This window comes from Apteryx mantelli, chromosome 31, assembly GCF_036417845.1.
Source record: "Apteryx mantelli isolate bAptMan1 chromosome 31, bAptMan1.hap1, whole genome shotgun sequence".
In the NCBI taxonomy this organism is placed as follows: Eukaryota; Metazoa; Chordata; class Aves; order Apterygiformes; family Apterygidae; genus Apteryx; species Apteryx mantelli.
In genome coordinates, this window is record NC_090008.1 from 732,548 (window position 1) to 755,337 (window position 22,790).

At 53.1% G+C, this 22,790-nt stretch overlaps 1 protein-coding gene across 3 annotated transcripts in view; it reads right to left on the reverse strand.

The window, feature by feature from the left end:
* Positions 1-22,790, reverse strand: part of INTS3 (integrator complex subunit 3) — a 47,040-nt gene that overhangs the window by 11,620 nt on the left and 12,630 nt on the right. For 2 of the 3 annotated variants that reach the window (XM_067313241.1, XM_067313242.1), the window contains 15 exons: positions 21,183-21,249; positions 16,982-17,126; positions 15,867-15,996; positions 12,408-12,505; positions 11,301-11,492; positions 10,148-10,235; positions 9,504-9,583; positions 7,387-7,478; positions 6,349-6,455; positions 4,784-4,903; positions 3,182-3,311; positions 2,425-2,479; positions 1,360-1,463; positions 752-796; positions 155-274 (listed from right to left, as the gene is read on the reverse strand). In XM_067313241.1, the coding sequence (XP_067169342.1) occupies positions 155-274; positions 752-796; positions 1,360-1,463; positions 2,425-2,479; positions 3,182-3,311; positions 4,784-4,903; positions 6,349-6,455; positions 7,387-7,478; positions 9,504-9,583; positions 10,148-10,235; positions 11,301-11,492; positions 12,408-12,505; positions 15,867-15,996; positions 16,982-17,126; positions 21,183-21,249 (1,573 nt within the window). Of the gene's footprint in view, positions 1-154; positions 275-751; positions 797-1,359; positions 1,464-2,424; positions 2,480-3,181; positions 3,312-4,783; positions 4,904-6,348; positions 6,456-7,386; positions 7,479-9,503; positions 9,584-10,147; positions 10,236-11,300; positions 11,493-12,407; positions 12,506-15,866; positions 15,997-16,981; positions 17,127-17,272; positions 17,357-21,182; positions 21,250-22,790 lie in introns of those variants that run through there. The other variant, XM_067313243.1, reaches the window with a different exon arrangement.

The following is a 22,790-nucleotide window of genomic DNA, read 5'->3' on the forward strand; positions in this document are numbered from 1 at the left end:
AGACGTGCTCCGGTGAGAGAGCAGCCTGCCAGCCCGCAGGCCCTGTGCTCCAGCAAGGGCTGGGCTAGCGTTGGTATGACACCAAGCTGTCCCTTGGAGGCAGCACGGACCAAGTCAAAGCTTGGACACTTCCCCGCAACTCCCTCTGGCCTACCTGGCTTTTAAGTAGTACAGAAGGTGGTAGCCAATCTTGGGTTGCTTCTGATAGAGTTCTGATAGGAGATCCAGCAGCAGCGAGAAACCACTGTTATCTTCCTGCATCTGGCAGAGATTCCTTGGGGAGCAAAGGACAGGGAGACAGCCAAGTTACATGAGCTGCAGTGCGAGAGCTCTCTGCTAACGCCGAGGACCAGCAGCTCTCAGGGAAACCCAGCTCCAGGCACTAGGTGGTCCTGGCGATCCACTCTCCTAACTGGACACAGGGGCTGCCGCTGAGTGTGATGAGACATACAGCAACAAGCGGGATGGGGTCAGGAACCCATGGCAAACCTCAGCTACACGGGAGGCCCCAGGGATCCCGAGCTTCCACAAACAACCAGATAAGCTGTGATTTTCCTGTGTTTGAAGTGTTTCTACTAAACAAAACACAACATAGGCAGAATGAGGCAATAAACTCTTCTGGCTTCGGGATCTTGGGGAGCACTGTGGTAAGCAGGGGGATGGCAGAATTAGACCCACAAGGTTCACTCATGATGGCGGTCAGAAAAAAGAAAAAGCCCTAGACTTTTCAAAAATATCAGAACAGACATACCTAAATATTAGGTAGAGCGGCTTCCCCACTGACTCCTCCAGAGACCTGCAGGACAAATGCAATGGTCAGAGTGCTATGTGTACCTGCCCTCTGCTTTGGGCCAACAAATGGCAATGAAAAAGCCCTGCACATTGTCTGCTGCAGTCCTTGGGGCCCTTAAGGATTAGCCCTAGCTAATGGAGACACAGAAACAGTCCTGCTAACAGAACCCAGGAGCTCTGACACTGAGCCCTGTTCCAATAAAACCCAGGAGGAAGACTGTATGGCGCTGGTTTGTGTCAGTACAGCAGGGACAGATGGAGTATTTAGCATCCTGTGTGCCCTGGTCAGACAGCCAGGAGCCCCAAAAGCATCAGCTAAACTGAGCTTAGACGTCTGGACTGGTGGCAGCAGTTTCTTCCTGCACTTGTGGCAAGGAGGAATATGGTCCATTTTGTGCACTGGATACGACAACTATTAACCAAATCCATGCTGACCGCTCGTGAACCCTGAAACCCTAAGAGAAGCTGGTGCTTTCAGTGCCAACTTTCTGAAAATGGTGGAAATTTTAATGTGAAAAGCCCAAGTTCCATTGTGAAAGGATGAGACAGAGAAAAATAAATCCTTACTCCTCTGTGATTTCTTCTGGCAAAACCTCACCACGGAAGTGAGCCTTAAATAGCTCTTGGAGGCAGGATGCGAGCACTGATAACTGCTCCGAGTCAAAGTCCTCCTGGTGGAGAGAAAGGAGGAAATGAGAAGAGAAGGCACGAGCTCAAACCCTGCCTGCCCAGTATAGGTCTGGTTGGAAGGAACCCAGCACGGAGGCACCACTGCTGGGAACGTGGTCCAAGCCGCAAAGGAACCGTTCTGCTGCTATACTGCAGTAACAGGAGCTGCCAGAGCTGGTCACCAGCAAGACGAGCCCAGCTCTGAACCACTTCACAATCACTGTGGTGCACTTCTCTAATAGCTAGTAATTCACTGAGCTGAGCTCTCCCTCTGCAAAAGGGATAGCAGAGACCAAGAGCACTTGGCAATGAGGATTTACACCCCTACAAGCCCTTTCCCAGCGTTCGCATGGAGGAGAGGAGCAGCTCTCATGTGCTAAGAGGCCACTTGACTCTGAAGAAAGCCGATTAGAGGGAGGGGGTGCTGCCTCCCTTCAAATGCTTAGCTGCTGGAGAACACTGACAACTCCTCTGCTGAGCAGGGTTTGCTGCAGCCTCTCCCGAGCACAAGGCCCTGTGCCAAAAGCGAGGGAAAGTCTCGGCTGCACAGCACACGCAGAGAGCCCCCAGGAGCTCTGCAGGCACTACAGCAGCCATGGTGGGTCAGACCATGCGTGCACCTCCCCAGTACCCTGCCTCCGGCAGCAACTACTGGGGATGTTTAGGTGAGGGGCAAGTGATCTTCCCCTGCTAAACCCTTCTGGCAATTAGCAATTTGGGGCTGTCCTGAGCTGGAGGTGACATTAACATCTGTGTTTAACAACCACAGATGGAGCTGTCTAGTGCCATTTTGAACTCATTTATGTTTTGAGTTTCCTCAGCCTTCTGTGCGCTAGTTTAATCACAGCCTTGTCACCTCTCTGAGAAGAGCTGTGCAAGCTCAGAGCTGGCTGGCCCACACCACTCCAGCCGCTCTGGTTTCACGGTTACACAGTAGCACTGCTCCCGGGTCTGTGCAGTTACCTCCAGGACTTGATCCACGATTTCCTGCATGACCTCACACTGAGCTTCCGTATCGCTGGAGCACAAAAACAAGAGGAAATCCAAGTTACAAAGGAAGATACGGAGAGCAGGGACAAGGGGGCTTTGTGCTGAGCTGGCTACGCTTGGGAGCCCCCAGGACCTGAGAGTGAGGGAAGGCCCGCTTTGCACTGGTGCCATGCCCAGAGGAAGGCAAGACCCTTAAGTACACACTGCAGGGACCCAGCCCTGGAAGAACGGACTGCACTGCTGCAGCACCTACTCACAGAAGTGCCTGGGGCAGTCTGCAGCAAGACAAACAAATTAAATGACTAAAAGCATAAGATTAAATGCACTTAAAGCCATAAAGACACAAATTAAATCAGCCTACTATGCCAAGGCCTGAAAAGCAAGAGCTTTTTAACCTGCTTTAGATGGAGTTAATTCCAAGGTCGCTGTAAAATCAAGAGTGGAGATGAGGAAGTCCAGAAAGAGAATCTGCAGACACCAGGAACAGGCACATCTCCATCCCTGAGGAATGTGCCCCATGCAGAGAGGTATTGAAACACCCAGGAAGCAGTAGCCCCAAAGGACCCCCGCAGAGGCTGTCCATGTCAAAGACAGACAGACCACAGATACCATCAGCTTTGAGAGAAGGACTCTTGGAGCAAGCAGCATTGCGTGACAGTACTGAAAGGTTTTGCATGTGGTTGCCCTGAAGAGACCAACATGAAATGTAACATTACCGAACAATACCAACCTTCCCTTCTGCAGCTGCAGGACTTTATCCTTCAGTGACTCATCCAGTTGGTCCAGGAACGGCGTGATATCAACAGGCTCCTCCACAATGGTTTCTTTGATTGGATGAAACCTGAACTCCCTCTTCTTCCCTGCAACAAAGAAAGCAACAGTGGAATAGTTTTCCACTATTTTCCCAAGCAGCTACATCTAGGAGATATCACAGGCAAACTCTGTCCTAGCAGCAGGAGTCATGTGGGGCTGCTGGGGCAGCCACCACCTCAGGCAAGCAGCGTGCCCCTGCTGTGGGATCCAGTCTCAGATCTTGCCTTCACCATTTGGAGACGTGTCCAGGTCACGATGCCCTGGAAGGCCAGCCTGAATCCAAACGCAGGTAATGTCCAGAGCTGTGGTTCCAGTTCAGTCTAGTTTCCAAAAACTGATGCTTTGCCTGTCCTTCGAGATGCTCAGCATAGCTAGCCCACAAGTCTCCCTACACCAGAGGCAGGCAAATGTTCAGGACTCCAGGACTGAGACACTCCAGCTACTTTTCTGCACCCCTGTCCTTCAGACTCCTTCCAGGTCACAAAAAATGTGGAATCCAGAAGCGCCACAGCCAATGCAGAAGCGCCAGCAAGGGAGCTGTGACTACAGGATCAGACAAGGTGGCTGATCCCCTTTACAAGAGTCCTCTCCTCCTCTGCACATGGCTTTTGAGCCTGTGCCCCTTTTGGGGGCCCCAAGCAAGCTGAGCAGCCGGCAGGGCACTGATGGGATTACTGAAGACAGTGCTACAGTACACATTGTCACACTCCTCTACCCCATCCTCGGCTCGTGGCCCCTCCCCACCACAGGGTTAACCCCTCCAGCATGGCAGAAAGCCCACAAAAGCCCTTCCACCAAGGACAGGAACAGCCTGAGATGCCTCTAGCTCCAGAGAGCTAGCAGAAGGGATTCTGGCCTTGTGCAGCAGTCTTGTCAGCCCAGTGGCTTAGCTGTGGACTCGTGGAGGCCTCCTGCGCGCATAATGAAAACCGCGTGCCTTAGCAATTAGAGGCCTGAGCCTCATTAGCAGCTGCCTGAGAACAGAGACACCCTGTTCCCAAACAAACCATCCAGCCCAGCATCTGCCACAGGGATTCCCAACCGCACAGTGCATCAGGGCTCTGAGACTAGCCAGACAGCTAGTGAAGACCCAAGAATGGAGGAAGTGCCATGTTCGAAGGTACTAAGCTCTAGGGAACAACCATCCAAGGAGACAAGGCCCAAGAGGCCTTTCCCATTGAGCACAGGTCTCTGTATCAGCTCCACAGTCTGGCTATTGGGGTCAGAGGTCTGGGAAACAGCAGAGCATCTGAGTGAGTCCCCTCTCTTGCAGAAAGAAGCTTGGGTCTCAAGGACAGGGTCTGCCCAGCCTGCAGTAATTCCTGCTGCTTGTGGGAAAGGGGCTTTAAGAGAACTGTGCTTACAACCGGCTCTCTGGGGATCCTTCATCACGGAAAGGAAGGAGCCTGTGAGCCAGGAGTGAAACAATGGCTTGCACAGAGGCAAAAGGCAGCTATTCACACCGCACCAAGACAGAAGTACTTGAGAGTGTTAGTGCCCAGCTGACTGCATCTCTCACCTTTGCTGTTCAAGTCCTCTTCATCGTCACTAAATGCGGCTTCTGCATTGTCATAGCAACTGTCATCCTTGTCAGACATGTGATTGTCCATTTCCATGGAAACAGGCTCCTCAATTTTGACTGCAAGAATGAATGCAAAGGAATAAGAGCAGGAGTGAGATTACGCTGGCTTCTGGCACAGCCTTGGGGCAGGACAGGCTCTGCCTACAAGTTACATCTACTGATAATCAGGATCCAGTGAGGAGAGAAAGTGCTCTGCAAAGGGGAAGAGAGTCCCGGCAAGCGAGGGACTCTGGAGAACCACGCTGGGGAACGGCACTTTCAGCGACCCTATTTGACCATCCCCATTTGGTGCAACGTTTGGCAGGGCAGCGGCAAAGGTCTGAGCTGCCCATCATCCTTCCTGCTTCATCCTTCACCCACGCCAGCCTGAGTCCTTGAGCAGAGCATCAGCTTTGTCAGCTCCGTCAGGCAGAGAGGCTTGAAGAAGCAAGGTTTGCTGGGGAGATGGGTGCCTTCTGGGGGACCAGCTGATGCAATGAGAAAAACAGACAGGCATGGTCCTTCAGCAAAGCTGACAAAGCAGCAGCACTTTCTGGTTAAATACAGGTTAGAAATGCTAGCTCTTTGTTTAATCTCATTATGTTAATCAATTAGTCTACAGAGAAGAAAGGGTAAGTAGCCCCTATGGAGCACAGGGAGAAATAGGTAGTTTGCATCTTTAGTGTACTGCAGGGCTGAGGTGAAGGGAGATCACAAGCACCCAAAAATTCAAGCATCCAGAATTTTTAGCATCCAGTGAACCCCCTTTGCTTGCACAGGGGATTGCAGAACATCCTCTGGTCCTGCACTCCTGCTCTTTCTAGTGATGCTGGACAGAGCCCGTGCCTCAAAAGGAGGCAGGAAAACACTGGAGCGGGTGGGGGGGAATCCAGCACACGCCACAGAGTTTGTGCTTTCCCACCAGCAGAACATGAGAAGGCAGGTGGGGACTGCAAGGCACCAGCTGATGCCTTGCTCCCTGCAGACCCAAGTGCTGGCAGCCCAGCCTGGCTCTTCGGGCAGCTGCTATTCACTGCGCCAAAGCAGCAGAAAACATGGGCACCAGGACCCAGTCAGGGATGCGGAGATAAAAGATCTCGTGGCACACCCACAGGGGAGGGGGCAGACCCCCTGCCGGAGGCAGGGTTTTTCCCTGCTGGTGCTCAGGACCTTTGGAAACCAGACCATTCCCTATCAAGTGCCTAAAGCTGGACTCCAAGACCTTCCAGTCCCGGTGCTTGTGATTCTGTAGAGATCCAACACTGTGGTTACTGGATAAATACGGACAACTTACTACAAGCACATACGCTCCCTGGCACAGACAGGCACCCTGCTGAGCCTCTTGTTTTGTTTAATACCCTCGAGCATAGCAGTCTCACAGCGAAGAGCTCTCCTCTCCTGCTGGAGTCCCAGTCGGACCCTCTGAACAGCAGCTAACGCTGTGGGAGAGCCAAGGAAAGCCCCTGTCTTTGTGAAAGCAGTACCTGTCGCAGCCTCCCTCTGCCACCTGCCCCACTCCCTACCTTCGATGGGGGGCGAGGGCGAACTGCAGAACTCCGGGAATTTCTCCCTCAGCATGGCACGGAGCTCTTTGTCCAGCTTGGGGTTGTCGAAGAGAGGGGCCAGGTGTCTGTTGTGGGGGGGGGAAAAGGGGTGAGAAACAACTGGGATGCATTGCCCTGCTCGGACCAACCAGCTCTGCTCCTCAGCAGCAGCTCCTTCTTCCCTACAGAGCTGGAAACCCAAAGCAAGACCTACGAGACCCTCCGGCCAGCGCACAGTCCTTACAAGTCCTCCCCTTCTCCGACCCCTGGCAGTCCCCCAAGGGCCACCCTCCCACTTCTGCAGCCTCATTCACCGGGCTTCTCCCTATCAGCCTAAAAGACGTGCTGGCTCCACAAAGCCTCTTGCCCCAACCCTGCCCTCTCACTGCCAAGAGGGGCAAGCCACAAACGCTTCCCATTACGCAACGAGCCAGAAAAGAGCCTTGGTTTGGGGCCCAGCATAGGTTTTCCCCAGCGCACAGCAAGGAAATTTCCTCAGTTAAGCAAGGACTTTGCTTTGCATTATGGACTGCAAGCTACGAGCTCCCACCTCCCTTCCTGCAGATCAGTTGGGGTTCCCTCACTTTGTCACCAGTGAGGCCTGCGGCACCAAAAGGCTCACGGGAAGAGGAGAAGAGGCCTCACCAGGAGAGGGGGACTTTGCTGATGCAGGAACTGTCTGCAGGGCTGAAGCACCATGAACAAGGTTGCTCTGTTCAGCTCACAGCTTGGTGACCAGAAAGGTTTGGGGACATTCCTATTTATGTGGAGGGGCTGTAGTTTATTTATCCCATCCTTCCTCTTGGTTCAAGAAAAAGCTCTCAGGACAAGCCTCAGGACCATAAATACACAGCCGTGTCTTAAATATGAACATATTTATGTTCATAAATAATAAAAATGCCCTCTGCAGCTCTTCCAGAGCCTGGAGTTCATTTTTGCTAGGCTGGAGAGACTGGTCCCCAGGAATCCTGATGCACAGCAGTTGTATAAATGCAGTAAAATTTAGGGCTGTCTTACGCAAGGACTCGCTTCTCCACAATGTGGGTGAGAGAATTGAACACGCCTTGCCGGACATGAGCCTCCAGTGGGGGGTAGAAGTTGGGAATAATCTGAAAAAGAGGAAAAGATCAAGTTAGTGCCATGTTACAGAACCCTGCTGCCTACCTTTGGGCCTGCGTCAGCTAGTAGTGCTCTTGGACATAGGCAGGGCTAGCTAAGGCCATCGGTCTGCTAGTCTTGGGTCACCCTTGACTTGAGCACCACATCTCAGCTGTGCTTGACCAAGAAGGGCAGCAGGAGAGCTCTCCAAGTGCAGCATCTTGGGGAGGTGCTGACAGAAGGGGGACAGTCCATGCCTCTGGCTTCCTCACTCCCCAGAGCTAGCCCGCACATTTCCCAGGGACTAGAAAAACAAGACGATGCTACCTAGGGAGCTGTGACAGGCCCAGGGTCTTGCCAGGCCATGTTCCAAACAGCAGCGATTGCTGCAGGAGCTGCTGGGGCTTCTTGCACAGTTGTGCTGCTATTTAAGAGGACCCTGGAAATGGAAGCAGACCCCTCCAGCACCTTGCCCCACTGTGTCTCAAAGGGGATGCGGGAGGAATAAGAGATGGGCACCTTAAAAAAAATCCCTTCAGCTTCTCACCCTTCAGCTCTGTCCACACACAGCCCTTTGCTTTTGGAGGGACTGAGACAGCTCCTCCCTGGAATCTGGGTCATCCCATGAACCTTACACTCAGTTCCTCTGCCAGAAGAAGCTGCTTTTGGACTCAGACAGCCCTGGGATGGGAGCACAGAGAGTGTGCTGTGTGTGAGGGAGGAAAGTAATGCAACTCACAGCTCTTCCAAAGCTCATGCCATGAAAAGATCCCACTTCCAGGAACTCCATCAGCCCTCCCTGGGACCAAATTACTGGAATCGGCACTCTTGGCACCACCGCTTCGAGGACTGAGGGGTACAACCAACTCTGCTCCCCACGATCTCTGCCCAAGGAGGGCCTTCCTTTGAAAGGGAGATGGGTCTGACTCATCCCCAAGCAGGGACTGCTGCAACGAGATTCTCTTTACCCTCAGGGGATGAAATTGGATGAAGGCCAAGCATTTCATTAGGTACTAAAGGGAACAATTCAGAAGCCCTTTTCCTACTAATGCTCATCATTCTGGAAGGATTTATCTGCAGAGCTGGGAAGTCTCATACACATTCCCACAGTGGCATTCCCATTAATGAATGACACATGGGCCCAGTGCTCAGAGCTCTAGAAATGGCCCTGGATTTATCAAGGTACCATGCAGGATCATCAAAACCTTTGGTGCCCAGGTTTAAGAGGCAAAGAGTTTAGATGAGTGTCTGCAGCAGTGTGCCTGACTATGCTCTTGGCAGAGCAGCGAGGGGAAAATCCCTCCTGAATTTAGCATAGGCAAAGGGAGGTTAAAAGGGCTGTCTCAGGCTGCCAGGAGATAGTGAGCTATTCTGCAGGCTATTTTGCAATCAAGAGGCTCAGGGCAGAACAGACCAGATGACGCACTGAGGAATGCGGAAAAAAACAAGGGGGAAAAACATTTTTCTTGCTCTAAAGAATGGGCAGTGAGGTGATACTATTTTTCTGCTCAATATCACTGTCTCTAGGGATTTACATAGTTCCCTTGCTGTGGGACAGAGCAGCAACTTGCCTTTGCCCTAAAAGTCTCTGGTGAGTAAAGACATCTGTCTTGCCTGAGCGTGCATTATCGGTGCCTGCCCTTCCCGACCAGCTAGCACAGAACAAGGGGAAGTCTGCAGGGAGCGGACTACGTGGCTGGATGACTGCTACCCGCTTCTGTTTTGGCACAGAGGGAGACACTGACCCTCACCAACGCACTAGAGCACCAGTGATGAGCAGTGGAGAGCGCTCGGAGAGCGTGGCTGAAGGCTCTGGCTGCAGGCCCTAAGGGAGCACCTCCTGGAAGATGGCCTGCTTGGCTGTTTCCCTCTACAGTGTCCTCTGCTGACATTGCTGAGGGGTCTCTCAGTCCCACCAGTGGCAGAGGGACCGTGCGGACCCCAGTAGTTGCTTTCACAGCCTTCATCCCTCCACCCCAATCATGCAACCAGTTTGGCAATGCAGGGAATTCCCTGGAGAGCAAGGGGTAGCTCACCCGACACATGAAGTCCAGCAGTGTGGCGGTGATGGCAGGGTGAGGCTTCATGGAGTGATGCATCACAAGAATGGCAGGCTCTGGAAGAGAGAGAGCAAGGAGCACCATGCTAAACGCCTCAGACACACCCGCACCTCCTGTACCCCCTCTGCTCCCACAGACCCAGCCTTCTGCCTCTAGAACATCAGGAAGAACCCCCTTTGGCTCCTATACACCCTGCCTTCGTCCGGCTCCCTCCACTCCTAAGTAACACCTAGGCTTCAAGCAATGGCCAAAACCAGGCTCCCTGCAGGTAGGAGCTACTAGCAATGACCCCAGCTATACCAGTCCTCTTTCATGTGCCCCGAGCCCTGGGATGGGAGCACACAGCCCTGCCTGTCCACAGGAAGGGAATGCTCTGGGGCCAACCTCAAGGAAGATGCTTGCTGTTACCTCAGAGGTGAAAGCCACAGTTAAAAGTGGCTCCATCAAAACAGCTCTCCTGCCAGCTTGCAAACCCCAGAAGTTCAGGGCAGGAACTGATGCTCTTTGGAGACAACCTATTTGGCTTCCCCACCAGATCCCACGATCTCTACCAGTTCTGGAAGCCATTAACCCTTTCTTTTGACTCCTGCCCATTCAGGGAAAGGCTCCCCATGGAGTACCTATATTCATGATGCTGTCCTTCTCAGGGTTGAAGAAGAGCCAGTCATAGAATAGGGCAAGTTTGGCATTTGAAGCAGCAACGTTGGACTAGAAAGGAAAAAAAAAAAAATTTAAATTGGCTGTTGAGTATAGATCTGAGCACTGCTCCCTTCTGCATGCCCAACATACTGGATCCTGATACTGCCCTTTTATGGGACAGAGAAAGCCCAGCTGGCAGCTGGGGTGAAGGAGAGAATGGATGGACACACGTGATGCTCTTCCCACCACCACGGCAGAGATGGCAACTGATCTCAGAGGTACCTGCTGCTGCTGAGCAGGGGGTGAGTTTTCAGACAGGGAGGAAAATTTTAGGGCAAACCTGCCTGCTTTGAAAGTAGCTCCAGCCAGGGCAATATGTAGAGCAGCAGAGGCCAAGGCAGCCCTAAGCCTGGGAGATACAAGCCATGTGCTCTGCTAAGCGGGGCCTGACTGCAGCTCTGAACCGGTTATAATCAGACCCTGCATATCACTTGCCATTATCTGTTATGCTTTCAGGGGCACATGAACAGTCATTTCCTCTCCAGCTTCTGCTCTGTTCTGTTTGATAACTGCTGTGGACTGCAGCACCGGGTGGGATAAGGAATGACTGGCTGGGAGGAGGCAATGGATGTGAGAGCAAGGCTGTAACGAAGCCTCTCATTGCATGTGCTCTTGCACCCCACTTGGACAGGAGAGGCCCCAAGGCTTGTACACAAGCCACAAACATAAAGCAAAAATAAAGGGCAGGACAGTACTTGGAAGAGAGAAAGTGAGGTTTATGCTGGAAAAGCAGATCCCAAAGGATCCAATGCGCAGCAGAGCCAGGACTAAAATTCAGGCACAGAACAAAGACCGATGTCCTAACCGCTGCTCTGCAATTCTCTCCTTCAGCCCAGCCAATGAATACTTAATCCCAGGCTCCCCAGGAGCTTTCAGCACCAGCAGGTTACCCACTTCCCTGCAAGGGAACAGCTCCCAGGCAATTACGTGACTCCCTCTCAGACTTGGCCTGAGTTTGGGAACTACAGATTAACGGCTATTCACTTGCTGGAACTAGGCACTAATTACAGAGTTGCTTCCCGAGCTGTCAGGCAGCACAGGCCCCTGAAGGTACCTCTGCCTGTCACGACTCACCGTGCAGGTGGTGAGCAGCCACCCAATGATGGCCCAGCGCGGGAGGATGTCGGAGCTGAGCACCTCGTTGGAGGGGTGGACCACACCACAGATGTAGCGTATGAGGTCACAGCGCAGGGACTGGCTGTCGGGGGTGGACAGATACTGTCGCTGAAACCAGTCCTGGTACCGCTTCTGCTGGCCAAACCGGACCTGAAGGAAAAGGGAAAGACACAGGTTCTGCTCAAGGCTCAGAAGCATCTGATTTGTCAAGGGGAGGGTTTGGAAAGGCTGTTAGAACCAGCGTCCGCCATCCTAAAGTTGCCTCTTTACGGCAGTCTCTGGCTCATGCCCTGCTCCCCATCAGCCCCTTGTTGGCAGCATCTTCAGAGAGACCGAGGAACCAAAAAGGCCATTGTGCGCTGTTCTCACGGAGGGCCTGTCTCCAGCAGGGCGGACGGGACCACCCGCCCCGCACGCACTGCGCCCACGTGGCGCACAGCACAACCCCTGCAACCAGCTTCAGCAAGCCGCTGGGAAGGAGGCCGAGCGAGGCGGGAGCGAGCTCTGCCTGGTGTTTGAACACAGATAACAGTTAACCCTGGTGCTGTTACTGTGCAGTTCCTGGCCTCTCTTGAATACTGCTGCTGTTGTTGGAGCTCTGATAACCCACCACATCGCGGCCATTCAGAAAAAGCACTTGCCTTGGAAACCAGCCAGCCAGGAGCAATGTTCCCCTGCAAAGCCATTTTGTGCCTTTTAATGAATACCAGGGATGTCTCAGGCCCATCTACATCAGCTTCTGCTGGGCAGCCTTTCTCCCTCCTGTGGCCATTAGATGCCAGAAGCAGAGAATATTTGCACAAGTAAAACTTGCTGCCCTCTGCCCGTTGGACTGCTCTTCCCCCAGACGGGGGTGTTTAGCCGCTTACAGCATTTTCCCTCGCAGGGCTCCACAGAAAACTTCACTAGCTGAACGACCGCAGCAGCGGATGTGAGCGCTCTGCCCCCCTCGCCACGCCGAGGGCCATCGTGGGAACGGGACAGGGGCACCACGGGCCGGTCGGAGACGAGTGCCCTCTTCCCCCCGTGTGGGCACAGGACCCCAGGCGAGCGCGAGGCAGTTACCCGTGAGGTCATGAAGAGGAGCTTGGTTTCCATGTCGGGAGTGAGGCGACAGGCCAGGAATTTGCGAGAAGTCCTTGACTGGAGGAGCTGCAGGACACCTAGGGAGAGACAGACAGACAGAGGTCTGCGCTTGCACGGCCCCACCAGGCCCACGGGAGACACAGCACCGGACAGGATCCAGGCAGGAATTCACCAGCATCCTCAGCAAGTTTAGTTTCTTTGCCTGTAGTTTGGAGCATTAAGCTCCCTTGTCCCAAGGCTACAGACATTGGAAAAGGATCAAGATTTTGTCTGGAAAAGGTCTCCTAAAGCATCTCCTACCCATAATAAGTTTTGTCACTGATCACTAATGAGCACATGAAGGATGCCAGGGAGGAGAGCCAGAGCAATGGAGGGAGGTTATGCAGCAAGGCAGTGACAAGATCTGGAGGAGAAATGAGAAAGTCCAGACTCCAGGTCACCGGCTGTAACCAACTGAGCACATTCCCCATCTCTCACCCATTCGCGAGGGGGCACAAAGATGATGCTAGACTTGTCTCTGCTACAGTGAATCCCCTTGCCCCACTGCAGACAAGGGCTTCACACCACTCAGCCTGGGCACTAAAAGACAGGGCCAGCATGAACAGTGCACATTCCGGGCTCTACCAGCATTTAACTCCAATTTCTCCCCTGGATTGAAGGCACCCAACTGAGAAGAGGAAGATCAGACAAAAGCAAAACTGTGCGTGTGCACGTGTACATAAGGGAGGGAGAATGGAAAGGAGAAGGGGAGGTTGCAAAAGCTGCTCTCAATCCCAGACGGCTGGAAGAGGAGGAATTTATGACCTGAGCAGAGAAGCTTTGCTGCTGCTTGACAAGACCTGAAGGATTTACAGGGCAGCCAGCTCTGACGCAGACAGGCAGGCGCCGGGGACACTGCGCGCACGAGGTGTGCTTTGCTCTCTCGTCGTTTGGAAGTTCTTGTTATGCCACACAGCCAGAGGGTCACACCTGGGGGACAGCCGGAGGAGGGAAGCTTCAAAGCAGAAAGAACAGATGCCAGCTCCCGTGGAGCTCAGAGAAAGGGTGGAGCGAACTGCACATCAAGGAAAGAGAGCCACAAAAACACCTTGCTTGTTAAAAGCTCCCAGCGCACTGGAGCTGCCCAAAGGGAAGGACAGGTCCCGTGCCCAGGAGCCACCCTCTGCTCTCCTGCTGCTGCAGTTTCTCCCCCCTCCCTCAGCGCTGCTGGGTCCCGGCCTTGGTCGCAGGACTGGGCAGCTCAGCAAGGCTGACTTAGATCGGTGGTTACAGAGCACGTGGACTGGCAGCTGCTGGAGATAATAGCCACCTCGCAGAGCAGTTATTAGAGGCCCTCAGCAGCAGGCAGGAGGGCAAAGAATCAGTCTTATGGAAAAGGCCAAATGCAGGAGAAACAATTTCAGGCAGGGGACTTTGCAGGCTCCACAAGAGCAAGTGCTAGCGAGGGCTCCCCTGGACAGATCACCTTCTGCTTGGAGTGTTCCCCTCTAGCCCCCAGAGCTAGCTCTGCACGACACAGAGGGGCGACAAAACCCTGACATCGCTCCTCCGCACTGTCAGAGGCAGACCGCCTCTCTTTGCAGAGGTCTGCACAGCTGTGTGAGCTGGGGTGTCCCATGGGGACGCGTATTAACACCAGCTGCTCCAGCACTCGGCAGCTGAAACTGCAGTGAAAGTCAGGCTCGTGTATCTACACACGCTATCCAGATGTCCTCCCACCTTTACGAATCGCTGGGCAACGTCACGGGCCACTCGCTGCTTGTGGTGCCCAACAGAAGAGGAGCGCTGGATGTTAGCCCCAACTTAGGTATCATTTTGTTGGGTTATTTTGGCTAAAACTGGTAGCAAAACATGAAATAGCCCTGACCGGCTGCCCCTACTGATGTGGGAAGTAAGTGAAACTAGAGGGACATTTGCTAAGTGCTCAGGACACTCTAAGCATGAATGTGAAAGCTCAGCATTCAACTGTGAAGATCCAGACAAAGCTGAGAAGAGCTTCTAGTGAATTCAGAGCTGGAGGAAGAGGCAGGGCTGAGCCCTGGAAACGTGAGCCTTCCTTAGTTATAGGACAAAATGCCTCCATAAGCCCCGCACGCTAACTCTGATACCCAGACCTTCGTGGGGAACTCAGTCCTTGCAGGCCTTCAGCTGGCAAGTCTCAGCAGAGGCCAGCAATGACAGGAGAGATTCTGAAGATGGAGAAGATGCCAGAGACCAGAGAGCTTAACAAGCATTTAATCAAATGATGTGTTGTGAGTTTCCCTGAGCATAATCCGAGATCTTTAAAGTGACATTAACACGGCCCCTGAGAGGAGAGCGGGCATTTGGGGGGAGGGAGGACACTTTAAAGCCCCACTTCCAAAGGCTCATTAGAATTGATGCAGACAGATAATGGCGTGACAGCCCCTAGAGAAGTGAATAATTTATACCAATAAAAATTATAAATATAACACTCTCTCAGTCAAGTCTATTTTAACCCAGACTTGTGCAGAGATCTCCATAGCTGAGTGTTCCTGCACACCAAGCATGTGAGGCTACAGGGAAAAATAAAACCCCATTTAGAAAGTGTCAATTACTGCAGCTTCTGGTCTTCCTGCTTTAGACTTACAGAGTTTCCCAGAGCTCTTTTCTGGAGAGTCTGGAGAACTCAGACACTTTACATCTTTGGGCTCCAACTTCAACTCAGCTGATAAATCAGGTAATTAAAAAATAACCACAATTATGGAAGTGTTAAATCCAGAACAAGCAATAGAATTCCATAACCCTTGTTGTGGCTCAGCTGCGTTCTCGTGATATGTCATTACAGTTGTATGAAGTATCGTTTTTTCAGGATAGTTTAAAGCCCAGATGCCTACGAGGCCTCTGCAGCATTTAAGGAATGGTAAAAGCTGCCAAGCACCCAAGTTGATCATAGGAGACTGGTCCCATCCCTCCCCCGATTCCTGAGCTCCCTGCAGCCAGCAAAAAGCTGCTTTTTAAGGCATCTCCTAGTTAGCGATGAGAGGGACTCTGGAAGCAGACACGTGGGCCTCGATGCTGATGGAGGTGGGATCACACAGTATAATTATAGCTCTCCGCATCCTCTCCTCTAAGAGAGCATCTGAAAAGAACCCACACACCCAGTTTGTTTTGCCTTGGTAGGGCTATAACGGGGTCTCTCCGCTCTCAGCATGGTCCCGATTCCTGGGGCTAGGCTGGGCATACATGACCGAAGCATCAGCTGCGGCACTGAATTTTCACTTCACCTCTCCCTCCGCCCCTGGCACGGGCAGACGGCCGGCGACGCCGCTCGCATCAAGGACGCGCAGCGGCGCAGACCCCCGTGCCAGGGTGTGCGACGGCACGGCTGCGCACAGGGCTCTTCTGCAGCCGGGGGGCCCCGGGCGCGCGCAGGGCGGGACGGGAGCCGGCCGCCCTTTGCTCCCCAGCCTTGCCTACCTGTGAACTGCGCGCTGAGCGCCTGCGGGTTGTGGATGATGTCCTTCCAGAGCTGCTCGAACTCGGGTATCCTGGCAACGTTTTGCAGGAGCCTCACCAGATCCCGGCCAATCATGAAGCAGTCCATGAACTTGGGAAAGGAGAGGGAAATCTCATTTACTGTTTACCTGCTCCCGAGCGGGGGGAAGGGAGGGGGCGCTGGGGGGTGGAAGGGAGGAACAGTCAGTCCTTCGACCTCACAGCCGGCTCCAGATGATTCACTCTTTGCACAACATCTAAACTCCTGCCCCTGGCAGCCTGCCCCTCTTTTGAAGCTAGCAGGTTCTAAGAGGCAGGGTGACAGGCGGGAAGGTCAGCGGCTATTTTAAAATGTTCTCTCCCTTGTAAAGCAAACAATCAGACCATAAATCTGACATTTTCTCTCCAGGACTGCAGCCAGTCTCTGAAGCTAGGACTTGACACTTGGTCCTTCTCACCCAGCAAGAAGGGGAGAGCATGCAGCACTCGGACTGGCGGGCAGGGAGCAGCACTGCCCGCATCTGCTACAGAGCCATCGTGGCCCGCGGGGCTAGGACAGCAAAGGCATGGATGCCTGCCTACACCTAGTTTTGGTGGCTTTTACTGCAGGGGACGGACTGAACAGCAGCCTCGAACTGCTATCGTGTTCTCCTCAAGCCTGCCGAAGACACCAGCTGCCTCCGTAAGGGAGGAATTGATATTCTCGCAGCTGTGGGCCAGCAGAGTGTTAGCCATGACAAGCACCGGGGCACCACAGCCGCTGGCAGGAAAGGGAATGGCTGCAAACCTTGTGGCCTGAATGAAAGAGAGAGACCAAAAGGGGACAGCCCAGCCAAAACAGTTTTCTCCCCTTCTCCAGAGTCTGGAGCTTTTGAACCGTTTTACAGCAGCCGTTCACAACCTGCACCAAGAACAAGCCACTGCTGCCCGCATGGTGCGAGCTGAGCAGCGACTTAGAGAAACCAGCAAGTCTCACACTTCCCGCTTTTCCTACACAAACGCGGCAAGAGGAGCGCAGGCAGTGTCACCACGTGCACAGACACAGGCTACCGGGGGAGCAGAGCCTCTTTTCCCCAGCCATCCCCGGATTTGCTCACCCGTTCACGGAGGAGGGAGATGCAGAAATCCACTTCCTTTTGACGAAGCACCTGGAGCTGAGATGTGCCGTGATGGTCCACAATGAGCCGCAGATACGTGTACACTGCCATGGCTATCAGGATACTGCTCTTCAGCACCCATTCTCTGCAAAGGAAGCAAAACAAAACCATCTTCAGCCACCTGCTTGAGAGAAACGCTGCAAGAAGTGATATAACCACGGAGGCCCAGGCCAGAAGAAACTGAGACACAGAGAAAGGGACACAAAGCGAGCAACGGCAGGGACTCCCAACCTGTTGTGTCATGCTCCAGCCTGGAGATCGTTCATCTGGAGGCCATTCCCCCCTCCACATTTCACTCTGTACCGGCTCTCTGCTATATTTTATTCCATCTCTTCCTCCTCTGTGAACAGTCACATCACAAGCTACCGTCTGGGTTCTCGCACCCCAAGATCTCTAGCGAGGTGGAAGACATGCTTATGTGAAGCGCTGGGTGGATTTCCAGGGTCACAGAGATGTTCGCTGTCACAACAATCTAAGGTATTTGCAACTGCAAGCAATAACGTGTCCAAAGCGAGCACAGGGAGCAGCTGCTCCATGAATAGACTTGGCCTCGACACCAGCACTGAGCGTCACGAGAGCCTCTTTACCGGTTCCCACAGTCAGAACCGCACTGAGCAAGACACTGCAACGGGACAAGCTAAGCTAGAGGATCTCCACATACAGTCAGGCCCCAAATGCTCTCAGACGCACCCGTGCGAGAGGTATTTTCATGCTCTGTTGCTGCCAGTCAGCCATTGCCAAGCGGATTAATCCAGCAAACATCGGCGGCATCCTGGGCAGCAGGTCACACACGGCAGCTGATAAGGAGACGTGTCAGCTTTCGAGCAGCAGCTCCACGCGGGCCTGGGAAGCAGCTCCACGCAGCCTGCCTTGCTCAGCGGCTCGCAAAGCAGGAGCCTCGCACGCACCCATCAGGTGTCCAAGACACAGGGCACAGCAGAAAACCACTGATTTCCACAGTCGTGGGGTGAAGAACAACGCTGGAGCCGGGAGGCATGGAAATGGCATTTGTGCCTTTTTCATGCCAGCGCAACACGCACTGCTCTGGCAGCCTCAGCACTGGGGGCAGATGAAGAGCGGCCCCTGCCCTGACGAGGCAACAGCACACAGGGCAGAAGGAGAAGCGCAGTCAAGAGTATCGGGAAGCTGGAAACGCCAAATGGGAGGGAAATGCAAAGAACTAGGGAGAAACAGATGTGCTTGAGAGGAGACCAAATACTAGGGAGATTTGTGAGAGGGCAGACACAGCCACGTAGAGACGGTCTGGAAGCTGCGTCAGGAGAGACACCACAACGCCGCTATGGCTCCTGCAGGGCTCGGTCCCACCTCAGGGAAGGAAGGGGCCAGGGGACCCACTAAGTCTCTCCTGCAGCACGAATGTCTGCTGGCTTTGACCCTAGGTGGGGCAGGCACAGCCACCGAGGGCAACGCAGCTTGCCGAGCTGGTCAGCAGCGCCCTGAGCAGCGCAGGGTCTCTGCACCCACGGTTGGCTTTCTGGAAGCAGACGTGGTATTTTTCAGCCAGCCGGCTTTGGTCCCTGAGCACAGACCGCTGCTTCGGCCCCTGCTCCCCCGGAGCAGCAGAGCCCGCTGCAGGTTAGCAAAGCATTTCCCTCGGCTGCTCCGTAGCTGGTCTCCTGCTCCTACCTGCGCTCACCTGCCGCAGAGGAAGACGCTCCTGCTCTGCGTGGCAGCGTTCCCGATAGCACCCCGGCTGCTGGGTGTGCCACTTCTCAATCGCCCTTATCTAAGCACAACAATAAATATTCTCGGTCCATAAAACCAACCCAGTCAGCCTGTTTTTTTGCGCTGAGTGCTGGGAACGGGCCAGGCCTGCTCGGTGCCTTTAGCATGATTGATAACCCACAGCATCTCCTAGCTCAGCGAGCTGTAAATCAGAGCCCCGCACAAGGGCCATCGCGGCGTGGAGCAGCTGTACTGCCACCGCCACCTGAAGAGACAACAGCCCAGTGGCAAACGAGTCAGCTGCCCTAAATCACTGGAGGGAGCCTGGGAAGATGTGACAAGTGTTTGCTTTCCCAGGCTCTCCGCACTGCATCTAGCTGGATGCTAGGAGCAAATTAATTAGCCGGCTGGGCGGTTTGGCCTGGCAGCACATGGCGCTGCGCAGAGGTTACATCTAGGGAGGATGTGGGAATAATTAAGGCCAGGATCCCGGTGGGCTGTCAGGTCAGCATCTCCCCCTTTTCCCAATGAGAGCTTTGCAGAAAATAAAAATGCTGTCAAAGGGGGTCAAAAGCTACCCACAGCCACAGGATTCATCGATCTGACAGGCACAGAAAATGAAAACACTCGGAGGCAGCATCACATTCGTGCAGCCATTAGCAGTGAGCAGCTAAGTATCATCTGGCCTAGGAGAGGTAGCGGACTTGTCCCCTCTCCAAGGTGAGCAGTGCTTGGGGAGCAGCTTTGCTGTCGCTGTTTTTAATTAAACCAAGCAGTCAACACTCTGAACGTGGAATCAGATCTTCACATGCTTGGCTTTAATTAAAGCCTTGGCTCTCCCCTAATCAAAGTGCATAAATCCCAGCAAAGAGCTGCAGGTTCTCCCTTGGGCTCACTCCCAATCCCCAGCTCTCCTCAGGCTCAGACGTTTTCTCAGCGGCTACGGTACGTACTCTCGACACTCCAGCAATACCTCTAACAAGGGCTGAGCCTTTCCTCTCACATCTGCCACTCTGACAAACTCCTCTCCTCAAGTGACGAAGCTCAGCTGTGATTTAGTGCACTGGGCTTTCTCCTGCAGACCCGAAGCCAGATGTGGCTTTGGATCACAAGTGAGAAGTTGCCGTTTTTCCCACAGTCCAGCTGTTTGCAGTTATTTGGTTGCAAGACAAAAACCGTAACGTGCTTTGGCAAGACGAGCCGTGCTTCAGAGATGCTCTAAGACGTAGATCAGCAGGAACGAGTAGCACCAGCATACAGGCAGACCAAATCAAGAAAGCTGATGAGGCTTGGATGTGTCTGGGAACAGAGCAGTGGAGTTTAGCACAAATGGAGCTGGACAAATAGTGCAAAGAACCAAAGGTCAGACAAGCCCAAAAGATCTCCAAAGGGCTCTCTCCTTCGTGCTTCCTAGAGCAGACATGTACAGCAGGGGCACTAGATGGCACTCCACAGCAGCGTGCATGAGCACAGTTATTCCCGGAGAAAAATCACTGCTAGGACTGTTGTTAGCTATGGCCAAATAAATGCTTTAACAACTTGATTGTTAACCACAGTAATAAGTGATTTTGGGAGAATCGCTGCTATTATAGACAGTGGTTGGTGAAAAACTACAGTCTATTTAAAAATAATGACTCTGCCCAGCTGAGGGCTGCAGCTAGGAATTTTGCTTATCATCAATTAGCGGCTGCTTTGCCAACAAAGGACAATGCTGAGCCCACAGGACAATACTTCCCAGATGGCCTGTCCACAACAAATTAAAGTTGCAGCCCCAATGAAGCAGGAGCTGTTTAAACACAGGAAGCTTTTTGGGCAATTAACTCTGTCCTACTCCTCCAAAAGGAACACCTCCCCCGCAGCTCGGGAAACTCAGGAAGAAAATATTCCAAGGATGCTGGTCCAGAGCCATGTGTGCTCCTCAGCGACGCAAGGTGACCACTTCTCGCCGTCACAGAGGGTCGGCTGACCCCCTACCACACGCAGCCGTTACGCGACAGCACAACACACAACAGGCACAGGAGGACGCAGGGCAGAAATACCGGTCTAGGCAGACAATCTGATTTGACATGAAGTGCAGCTCCTTTCCAAACCCCGCGGAGGAAGCTTGCTAACAGAGGGACATCAGGACACCCTCCCACAGACAGCTACTTAATTCTGCGGGTTGCAGCAAAAAGGCTTTGAGAGCTAGAATTTTGTGCCACAGTCTGAAAATACATTCGTTAACACAGCAAGGGAACAGCGAGGTCTTTTTTAAGGGAAACCCCATCAACACACTCCTACTCAGCCTGTGGCCACAAATATACCACCCTGAAATCCGCCCCTCGTGCACCTGAGCAGGAACACCCCCCTTTTCCCCAGAGCAGGCAGGCAGAGCGCTCTCTCTCCTCGCACGCCAGGCCACCGCTCCCTCCAGACACTGCACCGGCCTCCACCAGCGCCCCCCGACCAGCCATACCTTTGCTCAGTGAGTATCTCAAGGACATTCTCAGCCAACCAGATATTCTTTGCTGTCACATCCCCGCCTGAAACCAAGAGAGCAATATGGGAGAGAAAAGCTGGTTAGATTAATGGCTGCGGTTTTCTCTGTTGTCAGATTCACCTGAACCACTGACCATTTAAATCCCTGCACCCTCAGTAAAGCAAAGCTAATTAAAGAATTTGCTCCCTGTCTAGAGCACGTACTTGTATCTGGTCCCATTCTGCCAGCCATGTATGCTTGGTTGTTCCTAGATATACAGTTAGCATATTTCTAGGCATAAGCATAGCAAGACTTTTTCTGTTACAAAGATGATCAACAGGGTCTTTACTGCAACAGTACTCTTGGAAAAGAACTGTAATCATCTGGAACAGGGAATCAATAATTACCCTTCTGGAAAGCAAGGGAGAAGCCAGAAAGGGATGAGATTCAGTAGTTAGAAAAGAGGCTGGAAGAAGGAAAACCCAAGTGCTTTAAAACATGTCTGGGACAGTAAAGGAAGCAGGTCCAGTATGAAAACACAGAAAACAACAACGTGATACTGTGGGCAGAACAGAGGATCAAGACTCCTTGGTACTGTCCTTGCTCTCACTGATCCATGACATGACCTTGGCCAAGCCCCTTCCTCCAATGATACAGTATCTCACATTTTCAGAAACACATGATCTGCAGACATCCAAGAAGAGGAACAGCTTAACACTCATAGCTGCTGAGCCTACAAAAAGGATCAAGTGTCTGCAAACGGCCCCATTCTCAAATAGGGGCAGGTCCTCTCCACAGCACACGCGTCCCTCCTCTGCAGCATGAAGCTGGAGCCTTTGGCTAACACCACGGGGAGCAGAGGTGGACTCCTGTGGCCTGGCGCAGAGAGCTGCCACGGCAGGCAAGCCACTACGACGGGATCATAACAATTAAGGCATCATAAAAGCGGTAAGAAGCGAGACAGCAGCATCCTTCCAGAACAGAAGGGGCCCTGAATAGGGAGGTGCAACCGAGGGGAAATAAGGGATGCCTTCACCAGCGGTTTTTAAAATGTTCTGTGTTTACAATGTGACAACAGGGCCAGGGCAGCTTGGCTCGCGCTCAGGACTCTGTCCCCTCCCTCCCTGTTCTTCCTCTGCTGAAAAGCAGACATGGCAATTTCCAATCCGAGCTGCCCAGCCCCATGTCACAGATGCATACAATAAAAGCACAATGTCAGGTTTTACTGTAGGACATTAATTCCTCCTTGTGGACGTCAGCGACCAGCACTAGCACTGAATAGAGAACACGGAAGAGGCACCGTTCCTGTGAATCCGGAAAGGCGTGTGCGTGTGTGTGTGTGTGTGTGCATGCACGGGTGTGGGGCACTTATGCCGAGGGCCAGTGGAAGCAGACTACAGGCTACCGTGCGGAGAGTCCCAGCTCCCTGGGGGAGTTACTGACCCTACATGGGGAGAAGCAGCCTCCCATCTCGCTGATGAGTTACAGAGGAAAGCTGCAAGCACGGCACTGGCTAACCCACAGGTCAAAGCTGAGATTAAGGATGATCTTGGCGCTCTTGTGCAGCGCTACGCAGGGAGAATCTGGCAGCAGCAGGAACCAATA